Genomic DNA, 18,941 nt, shown 5'->3' with positions numbered 1-18,941 from the left:
AGGTGGCAGAGTTGAAGATGCTAAGATTTTCACTGGGAGTAACGAAGAAGGACAGGATTAGGAACGATTATATTAGAGGGACCGCTCAGGTTGGACGGTTTGGAGACAAAGCAAGAGAGGCAAGATTGAGGTGGTTTGGACATGTGTGCAGGAGAGATGCTGGGTATATTGGGAGAAGGATACTGAATGTAGCCCAGTGGATAAAGTGAGCTATGAGCATTTAATGAATAAGTTAAAACAAAATAAGTTAAATGAATAAATAAGATTACAGTACCTTCAATAAATAAGCTACAGTTAATTTCATGGTTATGTACACGTTTATTTACAATGGTTATTAGTTATGATATGTACAACTTACAAGCTCTAACGTGAGTTCATTCGTGAGCCTGGTTTATTTGATGTGTACAATATACAGCACGTGTTGCTAGCTTGGTTGTTAGGCTTACAGCCTAACGTGACGTTAAATGTCATTCATTCCTTTCTTTTCTTTCATTGTACATCTGTAATATTTAGCCAACCAAAATGTATGCTGAGATAGAGGGGCGGGACTTAGTACTACGAGTTAGGTCGCGTGAAGTAAAGAGTCAGAACGCGTGAGGACACCGCTGAGGAAAGCTGCTATTCTGTATTGTGAGCTGTTTGTACATAATGTCGGGATCAACAGAGCGTTATCCGTGGGATGTACATGCTAACTGGATGTACAAGAGGTAAATATGTTTCTTGTGATGTTTGTGAACTGTAACTCCCCGTTATAGTGTAATACGAATGTTGTAATAGCTAATCGCGGCAAGCGGTTAGCTTAGCATAGTGACGTTAGCTAGGTTGCTAACGTTAGTTTGAGTGACAAGTTGATGCTAGATCAAATCGAGATGGTATTTGGACTTGGTAGCTCAGTGTATCCTGTTGATTCAGGATTTGGACATAGTCGAAGGTGAGAGACCAAGGACCAGGAAAGCTCTCCGTTGGACGACTGCGGAGACCGTTTCTTTCCCCTGGTGGGCCTGTGACTGTCCGGCGGTTTCTTCATGCCCTCACTCATTCTCCTGCGCTTGCAGCAGAGCACTTGACCCCCCCATCTCTGCCTCTCTACGCCTCTCTTCGGCTCTCTTCGGCCCCCTCTTCCCCACTCCGTTTCCACGGACACGTGAGTACTGAAATTAAGCACGTGCTATTTTGTTTATGCTTGTGTCCAGAAACAAGCGAAGCGGCCAATTACAGTTTTAAGGCCTCACCGCTCACAAGCAACGTCAGGCCTGCAACGGTAACGTTACACTCTAACGTTACACTTGGACTGCGCTACATTGTGTGAGTGTGGGCCCACAGTTTATTTTGGTTTTATTGATATATGTACAATTTGTCTTTACATTGATTGAGTTGACAACAGAGTTTTATTGGAAATATTAATTATTATTGAATAGCATTAGAACAGGCTTTGAACCATTTGTTTATACATATTGTGACATTGTTTATTATTATTATTATTGACTGTTGATAATTCCAAACTACACATATTTTACATTAACATCTGGTTAATAAATACCTACCTTTTGGTATATTTGAATTTAAAGCAAATGTGTTGCGTCATAGACATTTAGAATAGACAATTCATAGTGGTATTAAAATATAAATACATTTAAAGGGTTAAAAGGAAGTCATATTCAAACTATTTCCACACAGTTAATGGAGGCACCGCCAATAGTTATAATCGAAGTTAAGAATTAAGAAACACTTGGTAACAATTTAAACAGTGTATTACTTCAGGTAATAGCGCCACTTATTTAAAACAGAACCCAGGCCCCACCTACATGGTAGGGGTTACACGAATATGGAGCTGCCAGGAAAGAGGAAAAGAGGAAGGCCAAAGAGGAGGTTTATGGATGTGGTGAGGGAAGACATGCAGGTGGCTGGTGTGACAGAGGAAGACACAGAAGACAGGAAGAAATGGAAACGGATGATCCGCTGTGGCGACCCCTAACGGGAGCAGCTGAAAGTAGTAGTAGTAGTAGCCATTATTATGGGCTTGTAGGTTTCCAGCTAGCAGTCATTATTATGGGCTTGTAGGTTTCCAGCTAGCAGTCATGATTATGGGCTTGTAGGCTTCCAGCTAGCAGTCTTAATTATGGGCTTGTAAGGTTCCAGCTAGCAGTCATGATTATGGGCTTGTAGGCTTCCAGCTAGCAGTCTTAATTATGGGCTTGTAGGTTTCCAGCTAGCAGTCATGATTATGGGCTTGTAGGCTTCTAGCTAGCAGTCATTATTATTGGCTTGTAGGTTTCCAGTTAGCAGTCATTATTATGGGCTTGTAGGTTTCCAGTTAGGAGTCAATATTATGGGCTTGTAGGTTTCCAGCTAGCGGTCATGATTATGGGCTTGCAGGCTTCCAGCTAGCAGTCATTATTATGGGCTTGTAGGCTTCCAGTTAGCAGTCATTGTTATGGGCTTGTAGGTTTCCAGTTAGCAGTCATTGTTATGGGCTTGTAGGTTTGCAGGCTAGCAAAACAGGCTAGCTAGGAGTTTAGCTAGTTGCATCTACCAAAGCAAACTAAAAATGGAGTGACCACATAGAATTCCTACAGCAGACCAGGCTCAGATAAACATAGATCTACTGTACTGTAGTCCGATTTTACCTTGGCATGGCTCAGTAATCTCCTCTCCATCTACCGGGCCAGAGAGAGAGGGGGGGGGGGTCCGTTTACACAAGCTTTTTTGTAATCACAAATTACAACAAAAACATTTTATCCAAAAACCTAAAACAGAAATACTAAAGAAAAAAAATCTCAGATATTCAGAACCAAAGAATTCTCTGACTGAACACTGAACACAGCACATCCTGCACACCCCAAAAACTTCTGTCTTCTTTGTCAGTCTGTAAAACTCAAAACTCTACTCTGAGCTGAGCTGCAGCCCAGTCAGCATCAGTATCGCATCTTCTGACCCCTCGTCCCTCACACAGGTTTTCCTTGTCTTCCTAATAGCTAATTTGGCCAGTCTTGAAATGAAATTCATTGGTGTGTCTACAGATGTTTTCTTTGCAGAGTAGTATGGACCATAGATAAAAACACAAAAAGAAACATTTATCCTAAGCCCTAAAACCAAAACTGTAGTAGGCTGAATAGTCTGACCAGTCTGGAACACGGAATAAACAAATGGTCAATCAATCAAGTTGCATTTTATACAGTGATTTTCTCGCTGCAACAGGCACCCAAAACGCTTTACATTTCTGGTCAAATCTGAATGTCAGACACCTGTTACAAAAAACACAAGCCGTTTTCTGTACAGTCACTCCCTATTTTGTATGCGTAAGGCCACCGAAATGTGATTTACAATGATTAACTTAGTCACACGTGTATTACAAAAAGCTGTGACATGGGCCGTTTGAGACTACTGACATTAAGCACACCAGTGACAGACCTTAGTCGGTGAGTAGATAATGGATTGTCGACAGCAGTGGAATGGTCACCAGAAACTACAAAGTTAATTTGCTGCACCTAACATGACCATCTCCATTATTACCACGCGGGAATGAACCAGAGCCTCTGAACACACACAGGCTTGGCACATCAACACGGCCGAATGGGTCTCCATGATAACTGCTCCAATACATTTAACCATTTCAGCGCATGCCAGGCCAACCGCGTGCATAAAAATCGGTTGTCACTCAACAAGCCAAACAGACTGAGGAATGGATGACGTTGCTGACTATTGAGCCACTGCTGCAGCGGTGTTGTCAACCAGCACTTATACCATCAACGTTACCGCTGGCCTGACATGATATTTAACATCCTGTGACTTCACAACTGTATCATTCATAACTGCTTGATTTTCTAGTAACAAAAGATGAGATGAGTATTAATCTGAACAATATGACTGGCTGTTTCTCCCAAATGTACTGGCTACACTGCAGCCGTATCCACGTGCCACTTTGTCTTGGTAGTGGCTGGGCAGCTTGGCACAGACACAAACTCTACGGCCTGTGTCGTTTAAAAACACAAGGCGAAACAAATAACAGCTCAACACCACATTAGCCAATATCTTATAGAAGTTGTTAATTACTTTGTGTATTGTTTCACTCCTGCCAGCGAGTGTAAGTTTGAAACCTTCATGCTGATATGATACGCTGCATTTTTCCCTAGAGTATCAAAGTCTCGCAACTCTCGGGTCTTTCGAGACAGGAGGATGTCCTCCTTATCTTGCCACTGTCCCACAGCAGGAGAGACAGCCAGGGATGGAAAGACATACTCATATTCATCATCCCATTGATCAGATAGAGTACGGTCTTCAGCAAACACTGAGCACTTCTGGCAGGAAAGCACAAACCTTCCACTTGCCTGAGCAGCAGTCTGTTGGATCTGATGTTGGGCAGTTCATCTAGGTGGATGACTGAGGTCATCATGAGATGACCCAGCTTAACACAGCCGGCCTCTCTCAGTCTGGATCTCTGGCTACCAAAGGACAAAAACTGAGAAGTGATGAAACTGTTTCCAAAGGGCTCCTCAAAAAGCCACATCCCTGGTGTCATCACAGCTGGCCGATGGAATGTTAAAACCTACTACGCCTGTAAGACAGACTGGTTAAAAGGTGTCAGACCAGTTAAATCCATGGACTGGAGCCGAAGCTGGAATAAGTGTTTCTTGTATCCTAAGCATCCAGCCCTCCTTAGCAGCAAACATGCAGTATATCTGCCCATGGCAGGCCAAAGCTGTAAAGCAGTCTCTGGGCTGTCTGCAACCTGAAGGCTGTGATCTGTGATTCAACATCTACCAGGCCCAGACCCAGGCCCTGTCCTTCCTCCTGTACCAGCAGGTGCAGTATCGCTGACCTCAGCCAGTGCTGCTCTGACCAGAAGAAAGCCACAACTGCCCTCTGAATTCCTTCAATCAGGCCCCTTGGTGGAGGTAAGACTATCAGTTTGTGCCAAAGGGTCGAGGCAACCAAGTTATTGATGATCAGGACCTTTCCCCTGTAGGAAAGCTGACGTAGCAGCCATTTCCATTTAGAAAGTCTGGCACACATTCTCTCCAGAGCATCCTCCCAGTTATTCCTCTGAAACGCCTATGTTCCCAGAAAAACACCCCAAATTTTCATGCCCTGCCCTCTCCATCTGAGGTTTTCTGCTAACTTTGGTCTGTCCTTGTCTGCCCACTGCCCAACCAGCAGAGCTTCACCTTTTTCCCAGTTCACTTTTGCTGAAGATGCCCTTTCATACATGTCTTAAATACTACCCAGGAACCCCACATCTCTCGGGTTTCTGACAAACACAGTAATGTCATCAGCATAAGCTGACACCTCAGGGTTCAACAATAAGGATTGCCCAACTGCCCGTGGCAGGTAAAATGCCACGCCGGGCTAGTAAATCTAGCAACTCAGTGGTAAAAAAAAAAAAAGCTAAAAAAAAAAATTAAAACATTTCAATCTTTTTTTTTGATCATCGTCGTTTCATAAATCATGTTATCCAAAGGAGTTGAATCAAGTGCAACTGGACTTGGTATATATCCGTGAAGACGTTTCGCCTCTCATCCAAGAGGCTTCATAAATCCTGTTCTCGTTTTCGTTCACTGGCACACAGTATAGCCCCCTGCCCTTGCACGCATTGGAGAATGTTGGCACGCAACATTGGCCAATCAAGAATTGAGCTGGCTAGTCATGTGATGCAAGGCTGCCAGACTTGTCACTCACGAGAAAATGGCGGCAGATAAAGACAAAATTTATGAACTGAAGTGCAAGAGAGTATTTCAATTATCCTGGAAAAAGAAGTTTAGTTGGGTTGCATTAGAGGATGTGGGCGAAACTCCAACTATGTATTGCACAGTATATGTCAGAAGGTTGAGAGCAAGGTGGATAAAACGGGGTCATTTTTCAAAGGCACAAGAGCCTGTTGTTCAACAAAGGGCTTATTCAATCGTGTTCACTGCGTGATATGTTTTAATTGCACATTGTTCCTGCCTTTAAAACAAACTATTTAAGATTAAATTTTATGTCGATAGATTGAAGAGCCAACTCCTTGATGCAGTCATCAAAAGTATGAGAAGCCATTTCAAGGACCTGGAGAATGACAAGATTCCTCAGGCAGCTGCGAGTTTGTTGGACCCAATGGAGTGGCCCGCAAGGAGGTAGACCTGGCCAGTTACAGAGCAGACCATCTCAATGTCATCACAGACCACTTTGTTGACATACTGAATAGGGTGGGCTGTGACAGGGGTCAGAGGCAAGGCACCAGGAGTGGCCAAGTGCAAAAGTGGTGATCAGAGTGCTGCCCCAGGTCCAACAAAGCAAGGTATGGGCAGACTTTTTAACAGACCCTGATAAGTTGCAGAGCTTCCCCAACCTGCTGATGGTGGTTGAGCTGATCCTCATGCTCCCACTATCCACCGCTGCCTTTGAGCGTGGCTTCAGTGCCATGAAGCGCATTAAAACAGATTGGTGGAGCAAACTCTCACTTAATATATTGTGGAAACTGCTATACATTAGCATTGAGGGACCAGCAGTTGCCAATTTTGATGAAGAGCATGTTGTACAGAGATGGCTGTCAGTAGAGCAGAGAGCACATCGGTGTAATTAAGATTTGTATTTGCACGGTGTCATTAGGTTTTTAGATGCGAATCATCTGCTATAGCCTGTTCTTCCACTCACTCACAAACGATTAAGTTCACTTGCTCAATCACTCACAGTTAATGAGTCCATCTCTGGGGAGAAGGACGGATGGCTGGACGGGGTAAAGGGTCATACCATTTTTGATATGCAAGAATGTTTGTTGCAATGCATCTATGACACACTGTGTCCTTATGTTTCATTTACTTAAAAAAAGATTAAACATGACAATTAACTATATTCGTTGTTGTTATTTGATAACCGCTAATAAATAAAACCATTTTTTTGCATGTTATTTGTTTTTATGTGGCACTGTGGTCCATGTGAAACATAATTTCGCTTCCCTGTATGTATGAGACATGCATATGAGGCAATGACAAATAAAAGCAGTCTAAGTCTAATTTGTATAGGAGCAAGTAAAAATTGACCTTGGGCAAGTAGATTTCTGACCCACTTGCCCGACCAGGCAAGTGAAAAAAAAAGACATTAACATTGAACCCTGCACCCCCAGCAAGGGGTGCTGAGCAACCCTGGTAGCATACGTCCCAATAGCCTGGATCTTAATCTAGTCAGAAGAGGTTCAATATCTAAAAGTATAGCTGTCCAGAGATGGGGCATCCCTGTCTAATGCCTCTCTGAACACGTACTGGACAGCCCAGCTCACAACCCACTTTTACCAAACAGAAAGCCTCCTTATACAACAAACTCAGGAGTGGCATGAAACCATGTCCAAAACCAAAAGCTATTAACACTAGAATGACCAGGATTTCACTCCTACCGAAAACGACCACGGGCCATCAAAAGGACGGCCGGTTTTTAAACTCTATATTCTGTCAAGATAAATACCCATTTGAGATATTAATGCATTACATATGTTAGTATATCTGTCAGGAAACGACTGACACCAAAATTAACATTTTAACAACTATAATACCATTTTTATTTTTAATTTAAACTTCAGAGAGACATGGTCAAACTTGAATAGCAAAATTGAAAAAGTGAAAATATTACCTGAAAACAAAATGGAAAACACATATTGCTAATCTAACAGACGTAACAAGGCCTATAAAACGTGAAATGTAAAAAAAGAACTGAAAATAACTATTGAAACAGTCCCAAACATTCAGTCCCAAACTGCTACGACATGTCGTTTTTAAGTAGTAGTTATAGTAGTTTTGTAGTAGTTGTAGTAGTTTTTCATGGAGGTTTGATAAGTGAACTTTCACACCCCTCACTCTCTCCAGCCACAACACACAAACAACTACACCCCCTGCCAGCCCCTCTCCCCTCCCCACTGGCCCCCCACCCCCACGCAGGATCTGTGTTGAGGACGTGCACCAGCTCTTCCAGAGACAAGACCAGGAAGGCACCAGGCCTGGATGGCATGTCACCCCCCTGTCTTAAAGTCTGTGCTGACCAGCTGACCCCATTTTCCCACTGATCTTCAACAGATCACTTTTTTATATTGTTTATATCACATACTTTTATAATTTTATATTTTTAATTCTTTATATTTTTCTTTCATCACCTTATTTTAACTGTTTTCATGATAATCCTTGTTTTATTGGCTCTAATTCTCTTCATTTTAATTATACTCTTGTGACTTTATCCTGACTGTGTTTTACCTTGTTCTGTGGAGCGGATCTGGCAGTATGTCCTATATTTGTATTGTATTTTGTTGTTTTATCTTGACTATGTGCATTATTTTATCCTGTTGTGTGAGAAACCTTGTAACATTGTTTAGAAAGGTATGACACAGATAAACTTTATTATTATTTATTGTCACTGGAGCTGTGTGAGGTCCCTCAGGAGCTCCACTATCATCCCGGTCCCCAAGAAACCCCGTATCACAGGATTAAATGACTACAGGCCCATTGCCCTAATGTCTGGAGTCATGAAATCCTTCGAGATTGGTGTTGGCCCACCTAAAGGAAAACACAGGCCCCCTGCTCAACCCCCTGTAGTTTGCCTACCAAGCAAACAGGTCAGTGGAGGATGTAGTCAACATGGGATTGCACTACATCTTCCAACAGCTCGACTCCCCAGGGACATATGCAAGGGTCCTGTTTGTGGACTTCAGCTCAGCGTTCAACACCATTGTCCCAGATATCCTCCACTCCAAACTCACCCAGCTCACTGTACCAGCCCCCATCTGCTAGTGGATTAAAAACTTCCTGACAGACAGGAGGAAGCTGGTGAGGCTGGGGAAAATCACATCCAGCACCCAGACAATCAGCACTGGTGCCCCCGAAAGATGTGTGCTCTCTTCTCTCTCTATACAAATGACTGCACCTCAGGTGACCCGTCTGTTAAACTCCTGAAGTTTGCGGATGACACAACCATCATTGGCCTTATCCGGGAGGGTGACGAGTCTGCACAGATAGGAGGTTGAACAGCTGGCCTTCTGGTGCGGCCATAAGAATCTGGAGCTGAACTCATTCTAAACAGTGGATATGAAAGTGGACTTAAGGAGGAGCCCCCCAACACTGCCCCCCCACCATACTCAATAGCACGGTGTCTGCAGTGAAAACCTACAGATTTCTGGGTTCCACAATCTCCCAGGACCTAAGGTGGGCATCCAACATAGACACAATCATCAAAAAGGCCCAGCAGAGGATGTACTTTCTCCACCAGCTCAAGAAATTCAATCTGCCTCAGGAACTGTTGATTCAGTTTGACACTGCAATAATCCAGTCTGTCCTCTGCACATCTATCACTGTCTGGTTTGGCTCGGCCACCAAACAGGGCAGGGACAGGCTGCAACAGACAGTTCTGCAGAGAAAATCATTGGTGCCAGCTTGCCCTCCATTCAGGACTTATACATGTCCAGACTCAGGAAACAGGCAGACAACATCACTGCAGACCCATCACACCCTGGTCACAACCTGTTCTAACTCCTCCCCTCTGGCAGGTACTACAGAGCACTGTACCTCAAAACAACCAGATATAAAAAGTTTCTTTCTGTGGGCTGTCATTCAAATGAACGCTTAACACTGTCAATAAATCCAGCCATGTTGTATATACTGTACTGTACTACTGGTACACTCTGTCATGTACATCTACCTCAGGCATGTATCTAAGTAACCTGCTAACATCTATTTCAGCATCTCTGATATATTCTGTGCTCCATTGCACCATATCACCTCTTATTTCATGTGCGTAAGTCAATCCTTGTGTATATATCTGAAGATTGTTGTGTTGTAGTGTTGTTATTCTACGTTAAGTACACAGAGAGCCACGAAACTGGAGTCAAATTCCATGTATGTGCAAACCTACATGGCCAATAAACATGATTCTGATTCTGAATCTTTGACAAGCCTTGGTTTCACTCAGCTCTCATACATGTTCAACTATCACAGACAGAGGGAGACACAGAAGACAAAACGAGAGAGACAGAGATCAGTGTGATGCTGTGAGTCCTGTGTCATATTAACATACGTACTTCTGTCCATGTTGCTTTTGTTAGGTAGGGCAGGGAGCTGACGTCCTTTCCGGTGATTGACAGGAGTCGCGGTGGGGCTGGTGTGTGCTGATCCATCTCGAGGGTTGGCCCTGTCAGACACACACAGGTTAATAGCACACACTATCCATCCACACCTGGGACAGGAGGGGAGTCCAGCTCAATGTCACATGTCAAAGTCAAGTTGTCTTTATTACAACTGATGTGTAACAATTATCACATGTGTGTAGTAGTTCTGTCAATACTGATAGTTATATCATTCTGTTGAGTCTCGTCGTTGTGGTGACCTCAGGCAGGTGAACTGCTAGTCAACTATCCCCTTCTGAGTAGTGGTAAAACAGCGTTCTTATGAAGTCACATAAAAACATAAAAACTAAAATACAAACAGACATGGAAGCTCTATTATGTATCAGTGAGGGGGCTACAAGCTACATCATGCAGTTAGTGCTACTCGGTATGGAGCAGGGATAATTTTGGACAGACTATGTTAGTCTCCATAACAACACATGCTAACATGCGTCAGGATCTCCACTACATGACAATACAACAGCCTTCACAGCACCTTTTAAACCACTAAACTCATCAAGCCACCAAGTAAATCAATCAATCATGTAATCAGTCAATTAATTCCACACTGAAGAAGAAGAGGTGGTTAGGCTGGAGATGAGGTTGAGTTTGTGTCGGCCAGTCTGACACTGAACAGGAACAGAAGAATGCTACAGATCTGCTGCTGCACTGCCAGATGTTTTAAGTGGAGCTCCATGATCAAACCTATCATTTGACACAGTGTTGTGAGTAAATACTCTGACATTAAGACCTTTCATTCGGTACTTGGGTTTTGTGAGGGCCCACGCCCTGCTGTGTTAATTATATTATGAGGTTTGTCAGGGTGCTGGCTGCTTCAGCTGAAAGAAAATTCCTGATAAGAACTTCTGGAGCCTCATGGTTGTTCTCTGTCCAACACACACATGCAGACCATTCAAACATCCAAACACACAAGAACAAATGAACGAAAGCCGAAAAATAAAGAAAATAAATAAAGAGTAAGAAAACAATAATTGTCTTTACACCATTATATTCAGTCAGAAAATAGGCAGTTGTGTGGAGCAGCCAACATAAAGAGGAAGATTTTAGTAGTCAGGATCTCTACTCTGGCGTCACTCAGAAAACCACACATGAGCAGGTAAGGAGGGCGGTGGGAGTGGTAGTAAAGTTTGAAAAAAAAAAGAGTCAAAGGTCAAGTTAAACTTTATTTAGAAAAACTGTCCTGATGAAGATATTTCAGCCGTCTTTGGACCAATGTTGGAGATCTATTTTTCCTACCTCTAACAATGTTTTTGCATCTAACGTGGCCTTGTGTGTGTGTGTGTGTGTGTGTGTGTGTGTGTGTGTAATTAATTAATTAAGGTCAGGTGTGTGTATGGGCAGTTAATTGAGGAGGTAAGGTCAGACTGATCAGGTTTGTGTTGGTAGTTCCATCAACATCTTGACATTTTAAACTACATCTCCTTTCCATTTCTGTAGATGAGCTGTTTCCCGACTGAGCAGAGCTCATTACAGTCTTCAGTGTGACTACTACCCAGTGGCTGTAGCTCACTGAGGCTTCAGTGTTACTGCTACCCAGTAGCTGTAGCTCACAGAGTCTTCCGTGTTACTGCTACCCAGTGGCTGTAGCTCACTGAGTCTTCAGTGTTACTGCTATCCAGTGGCTGTAGCTCACTGAGTCTTCAGTGTTACTGCTACCCAGTGGCTGTAGCTCACTGAGTCTTCAGTGTTACTGCTACCCAGTGGCTGTAGCTCACTGAGTCTTCAGTGTGACTACTACCCAGTGGCTGTAGCTCACTGAGGCTTCAGTGTTACTGCTACCCAGTAGCTGTAGCTCACAGAGTCTTCCGTGTTACTGCTACCCAGTGGCTGTAGCTCACTGAGTCTTCAGTGTTACTGCTATCCAGTGGCTGTAGCTCACTGAGTCTTCAGTGTTACTGCTATCCAGTGGCTGTAGCTCACTGAGTCTTCAGTGTTACTGCTATCCAGTGGCTGTAGCTCACTGAGGCTTCCGTGTTACTGCTACCCAGTGGCTGTAGCTCACTGAGGCTTCCGTGTTACTGCTACCCAGTGGCTGTAGCTCACTGAGTCTTCAGTGTTACTGCTATCCAGTGGCTGTAGCTCACTGAGTCTTCCGTGTTACTGCTACCCAGTGGCTGTAGCTCACTGAGTCTTCAGCGTTACTGCTATCCAGTGGCTGTAGCTCACTGAGTCTTCAGCGTTACTGCTACTCAGTGGCTGTAGCTCACTGAGTCTTCCGTGTTACTGCTATCCAGTGGCTGTAGCTCACTGAGTCTTCAGTCTTACTGCTACCCAGTGGCTGTAGCTCACTGAGTCTTCTGTGTTACTTCTACTCAGTGGCTGTAGCTCACTGAGTCTACTGTGTTACTGCTATCCAGTGGCTGTAGCTTACTGAGTCTTCAGTGTTACTGCTACCCAGTGGCTGTAGCTCACTGAGTCTTCCGTGTTACTGCTATCCAGTGGCTGTAGCTCACTGAGGCTTCAGTGTTACTGCTACCCAGTGGCTGTAGCTCACTGCAGCTTCAGTCTTACTGCTATCCAGTGGCTGTAGCTCACTGAGTCTTCAGTGTTATTGCTATCCAGTGGCTGTAGCTCACTGAGTCTTCGGTGTTACTGCTACTCAGTGGCTGTAGCTCACTGAGTCTTCCATGTTACTGCTATCCAGTGGCTGTAGCTCACTGAGTCTTCAGTGTTACTGCTACTCAGTGGCTGTAGCTTACTGAGTCTTCAGTGTTACTGCTACTCAGTGGCTGCAGCTCACTGAGTCTTCAGTGTTACTGCTATCCAGTGGCTGTAGCTCACTGAGTCTTCCGTGTTACTGCTACCCAGTGGCTGTAGCTCACTGAGTCTTCAGTGTTACTGCTATCCAGTGGCTGTAGCTCACTGAGTCTTCAGTGTTACTGCTACCCAGTGGCTGTAGCTCACGGAGTCTTCCGTGTTACTGCTACCCAGTGGCTGTAGCTCACTGAGTCTTCAGTGTTACTGCTACCCAGTGGCTGTAGCTCACTGAGTCTTCAGTGTTACTGCTACCCAGTGGCTGTAGCTCACTGAGTCTTCCGTGTTACTGCTACCCAGTGGCTGTAGCTCACTGAGTCTTCCGTGTTACTGCTACCCAGTGGCTGTAGCTCACTGAGTCTTCCGTGTTACTGCTACCCAGTGGCTGTAGCTCACTGAGTCATCCGTGTTACTGCCACCCAGTGGCTGTAGCTCACTGAGGCTTCAGTGTTACTGCTACTCAGTGGCTGTAGCTCACTGAGTCTTCAGTGTTACTGCTATCCAGTGGCTGTAGCTCACTGAGTCTTCGGTGTTACTGCTATCCAGTGGCTGTAGCTCACTGAGTCTTCGGCGTTACTGCTATCCAGTGGCTGTAGCTCACTGAGTCTTCGGCGTTACTGCTATCCAGTGGCTGTAGCTCACTGAGTCTTCGGCGTTACTACTATCCAGTGGCTGTAGCTCACTGAGGCTTCCGCGTTACTGCTACCCAGTGGCTGTAGCTCACTGAGTCTTCCGTGTTACTGCTACTCATTGGCTGTAGCTTACTGAGTCTTCAGCGTTACTGCTATCCAGTGGCTGTAGCTCACAGAGTCTTCAGCGTTACTGCTATCCAGTGGCTGTAGCTCACTGAGTCTTCAGCGTTACTGCTATCCAGTGGCTGTAGCTCACTGAGTCTTCAGCGTTACTGCTATCCAGTGGGTGTAGCTCACTGAGTCTTCCGTGTTACTGCTATCCAGTGGCTGTAGCTCACTGAGTCTTCAGCGTTACTGCTATCCAGTGGCTGTAGCTCACTGAGTCTTCAGCGTTACTGCTATCCAGTGGCTGTAGCTCACTGAGGCTTCAGCGTTACTGCTACCCAGTGGCTGTAGCTCACTGAGTCTTCCGTGTTACTGCTACCCAGTGGCTGTAGCTCACTGAGTCTTCAGTGTTACTGCTACTCAGTGGCTGTAGCTCACTGAGTCTTCCGTGTTACTGCTACCCAGTGGCTGTAGCTCACTGAGTCTTCAGTGTTACTGCTATCCAGTGGCTGTAGCTCACTGAGGCTTCAGTGTTACTGCTACTCAGTGGCTGTAGCTCACTGAGTCTTCAGTGTTACTGCTATCCAGTGGCTGTAGCTCACTGAGGCTTCAGTGTTACTGCTATCCAGTGGCTGTAGCTCACTGAGGCTTCAGTGTTACTGCTACTCAGTGGCTGTACCTCACTGAGTCTTCCGTGTTACTGCTACCCAGTGGCTGTAGCTCACTGAGTCTTCCGTGTTACTGCTATCCAGTGGCTGTAGCTCACTCAGTCTTCAGTGTTACTGCTATCCAGTGGCTGTAGCTCACTGAGTCTTCCGTGTTACTGCTACCCAGTGGCTATAGCTCACTGAGTCTTCAGCGTTACTGCTATCCAGTGGCTGTAGCTCACTGAGTCTTCAGTGTTACTGCTACTCAGCCGCTGTAGCTCACTGGGTCTTCCGTGTTACTGCTATCCAGTGGCTGTAGCTCACTGAGTCTTCAGTCTTACTGCTACCCAGTGGCTGTAGCTCACTGAGTCTTCTGTGTTACTGCTACTCAGTGGCTGTAGCTCACTGAGTCTTCTGTGTTACTGCTATCCAGTGGCTGTAGCTTACTGAGTCTTCAGTGTTACTGCTACCCAGTGGCTGTAGCTCACTGAGTCTTCGGCGTTACTACTATCCAGTGGCTGTAGCTCACTGAGGCTTCCGCGTTACTGCTACCCAGTGGCTGTAGCTCACTGAGTCTTCCGTGTTACTGCTACTCATTGGCTGTAGCTTACTGAGTCTTCAGCGTTACTGCTATCCAGTGGCTGTAGCTCACAGAGTCTTCAGCGTTACTGCTATCCAGTGGCTGTAGCTCACTGAGTCTTCAGCGTTACTGCTATCCAGTGGCTGTAGCTCACTGAGTCTTCAGCGTTACTGCTATCCAGTGGGTGTAGCTCACTGAGTCTTCCGTGTTACTGCTATCCAGTGGCTGTAGCTCACTGAGTCTTCAGCGTTACTGCTATCCAGTGGCTGTAGCTCACTGAGTCTTCAGCGTTACTGCTATCCAGTGGCTGTAGCTCACTGAGGCTTCAGCGTTACTGCTACCCAGTGGCTGTAGCTCACTGAGTCTTCCGTGTTACTGCTACCCAGTGGCTGTAGCTCACTGAGTCTTCAGTGTTACTGCTACTCAGTGGCTGTAGCTCACTGAGTCTTCCGTGTTACTGCTACCCAGTGGCTGTAGCTCACTGAGTCTTCAGTGTTACTGCTATCCAGTGGCTGTAGCTCACTGAGGCTTCAGTGTTACTGCTACTCAGTGGCTGTAGCTCACTGAGTCTTCAGTGTTACTGCTATCCAGTGGCTGTAGCTCACTGAGGCTTCAGTGTTACTGCTATCCAGTGGCTGTAGCTCACTGAGGCTTCAGTGTTACTGCTACTCAGTGGCTGTACCTCACTGAGTCTTCCGTGTTACTGCTACCCAGTGGCTGTAGCTCACTGAGTCTTCCGTGTTACTGCTATCCAGTGGCTGTAGCTCACTCAGTCTTCAGTGTTACTGCTATCCAGTGGCTGTAGCTCACTGAGTCTTCCGTGTTACTGCTACCCAGTGGCTATAGCTCACTGAGTCTTCAGCGTTACTGCTATCCAGTGGCTGTAGCTCACTGAGTCTTCAGTGTTACTGCTACTCAGCCGCTGTAGCTCACTGGGTCTTCCGTGTTACTGCTATCCAGTGGCTGTAGCTCACTGAGTCTTCAGTCTTACTGCTACCCAGTGGCTGTAGCTCACTGAGTCTTCTGTGTTACTGCTACTCAGTGGCTGTAGCTCACTGAGTCTTCTGTGTTACTGCTATCCAGTGGCTGTAGCTTACTGAGTCTTCAGTGTTACTGCTACCCAGTGGCTGTAGCTCACTGAGTCTTCCGTGTTACTGCTATCCAGTGGCTGTAGCTCACTAAGTCTTCAGTTTTACTGCTATCCAGTGGCCGTAGCTCGCTGAGTCTTCCATGTTATTGCTATCCAGTGGCTGTAGCTCACTGAGGCTTCAGTGTTACTGCTACCCAGTGGCTGTAGCTCACTGAGGCTTCAGTCTTACTGCTATCCAGTGGCTGTAGCTCACTGAGTCGTCAGTGTTATTGCTATCCAGTGGCTGTAGCTCACTGAGTCTTCGGTGTTACTGCTACTCAGTGGCTTTAGCTCACTGAGTCTTCCATGTTACTGCTATCCAGTGGCTGTAGCTCACTGAGTCTTCAGTGTTACTGCTACTCAGTGGCTGTAGCTCACTGAGTCTTCAGTGTTACTGCTACCCAGTGGCTGTAGCTCACTGAGTCTTCAGTGTTACTGCTACCCTGTGGCTGTAGCTCACTGTGTCTTCAGTGTTACTGTCATCCAGTGGCTGTAGCTAACTGAGACTTCAGTGTTACTGCTACCCAGTGGCTGTAGCTCACTGAGTCTTTAGTGGTGCTGCTATCTAGTGGCTGTAGCTCACTGAGTTTTCAGTGTTACTGCTATTCAGTGGCTGCAGCTCAACGAGTCTTCAGTGATACTGCTGTCCAGTGGCTGTAGCTCACTGAGTCTTCAGGGTTACTGCTATCTTAATATAAATGTGGAAAGTTAATAATGCTAAAGTGAGAATAAGGAATTACAATGTGTCCCTTTAAGGAGGTCGGATTAGTTTGTTATAGGTCAGGTGTGGGTCACCTGGTGAGGGCAGGTGAGGGGGGGGCGGAGCGTCCTGAGGGGAGGGGTGGCTGTGACCTCATGTAGGCGGGGTCAGTTCGGTCGGTAGAGCGGGAGCGTGTGTAGAGGGGGCAGTCCTCCATGGCCCGCTGGTCAGCTGACCGAGAACGGCTGTAGTAGTCACGGCGATCCATCCCCCGACTGTACCTGGAGGAGGGGTTAGTCACATCACTATGACAACTAAGTGGTAACGACTGTAGAGCATCATTAGAACACCAGTGTTACTGGTGTTGCTGGTCAACCAGCAGTATCTGGAAGAGGGGTTAGTTGAGTCACTATGACAACCATGTTGTTGTAATTATGAAATACTATTACCATACTAACCATCGGTACATGTGAAGGGCTGCATAAAAGCGCAAAATGCAACTTGATTGATTGACTGATTGATTGATTGATTGATTGTATGAGTCAGCCTGCCATGAAAACCTTACAGTGGAACCATGGAGCTGTGAAACTGTTCCAGTGTCAACCGTGGTATTTAAAGAAGGGTTACCAAGACAGGAAACCATTACAATGAGCAACTGTGTTACACTGTTACCACAGCAAATGGCTGTATATAGGGAAGGGTGTGTGTGTGTGTGTGTGTGTGTATCACACAGGGGGATGTGATGCATCTAGTGCAGTAGTTAGAAGAAAGATGCATGCTTGCTTACCGCCTGCTTTTTTAACCTCTTGCTTACAGCTTGCTGCTGCTGGCTAACCCTTGTGGTGAACAAGGAAGCAGCCCAGTGCATAAGCCTTCCCCCGCCAGTACATAGGCTTTCCTTCGCCAAGACCCCTGCCAGGCCTCCTCGTGGCCACACACGGTAACAGGGCGCCTCGTGGCCTCAGGCAAATTTGGTAGGGGATCTTGGAGCTACAGTGGTCCCCAGAGGCTGTTCATGGCCAACCACTGCCCCGCTGCCTTGTGAGAAGTCTATTGAGACAAAGGGTAGGGCAGCACACCCTGAGAGAAAAGCAACTTGTTTGGCGGCACACATTAGGCAGTTCTTCGACAGTCTGGAGTTTCCGGCAGCCGCCTGCAGTCATGATGGGTGACTGGTCATCCTGGGTATAAGCCCTTTTCACTAGGACCAACCTGTCATGACAAAGACAATGCTACTGAGGACTGCGCGCGCCCTGTGGCACTCTAAAAACCTCCTTGCGTAGGTCTCCACCTCTGACCATAGTGTACAATATCTGGCCTTATAGCCAGTTGAAGTCTGGTGGCATTGGGGTGTCTGGTGACAGGAGCAGGGTAGAATTAGCCTGGGAGCTCCTAGTCAGAGCCCTGCACATCAGTGGCATGGAGTATATGGTCACTAGCAGCTGGGATTAAGTGGCAGCTGCTTTCGGCAGACCTCCGTGTGACTGAGCAGCCCAAGTTAGGACCACACTGCTCACCCCAATTGGGGAGGGGCCTAGAAAAGATGGCCTAAAAATTGTCCACTCAACAAATCTCCTGGGTAGGTTACCCCGCCTACCGGGAATTCCATCCTGCGGTAAAAACAAGAAAATGATCCCACTCAAACTGGCAACATGGAATGTAAGGACTCTCCTTGATAATGATGGCAATAACCACATCAAAGGACCGTGCTGATTGCTGAGGAACTGAGATGCTACAACATGGACATTGCTGTTCTCAGCAAAACCAGGCTCCTGGGTGAAGGCTCCCTGAGAGAGTAAAGAGGAGAATACACCTTTCTCTGGAGAGGCTATCCCCTTGGCAGACAACATCAGCATGGTGTTAGACTGGCAATCAAGAACAGCATTCTACCCAGCCTCACTGAAACACCCACTGGACTAAGTGAGAGGCTAATGACCCTCCGTATCCCCCTACCAAGGCACGCTATGCCACTCTGTTAAGTGCAAAAGTGCCAACACTACCATCTGACAATGATGTGAAGGACAGCTTCTACCAGCAACTAGATGAGGCCCTTCATCATATCCTAAATAAAAAGAGGACAAGATCCTTCTTCTTGGAGAATTTAATGCTAGGGTAGGAAAGAACAATGGTATATGGAGTGAGGTACTGGGTAGGCATAGGGTTGGTAAGGTTAATGTAAATGGTTTAAGGCTGCTAACACTCTGTACAGAGCATGACCTCACCATTACAAACACACTGTTTCAGCAGAAGACTAAATAC

The 18,941-nt window shown here is 46.0% G+C and overlaps 1 protein-coding gene across 1 annotated transcript in view; it reads right to left on the bottom strand.

The window, feature by feature from the left end:
- Positions 1–18,941, bottom strand: part of rims2b (regulating synaptic membrane exocytosis 2b) — a 214,459-nt gene that overhangs the window by 68,708 nt on the left and 126,810 nt on the right. Inside the window, exons 19-20 of the mRNA XM_056298085.1 lie at positions 16,778–16,963; positions 10,031–10,140 (exon numbers count right to left, since the gene is read on the bottom strand). Coding sequence (XP_056154060.1) covers positions 10,031–10,140; positions 16,778–16,963 — 296 coding nt within the window. The remainder of the gene's footprint in view (positions 1–10,030; positions 10,141–16,777; positions 16,964–18,941) is intronic.

Source organism: Lampris incognitus, chromosome 18, assembly GCF_029633865.1.
Source record: "Lampris incognitus isolate fLamInc1 chromosome 18, fLamInc1.hap2, whole genome shotgun sequence".
Lineage (NCBI taxonomy): Eukaryota > Metazoa > Chordata > Actinopteri > Lampriformes > Lampridae > Lampris > Lampris incognitus.
This window is presented reverse-complemented; position numbering and strand designations above follow the sequence as displayed.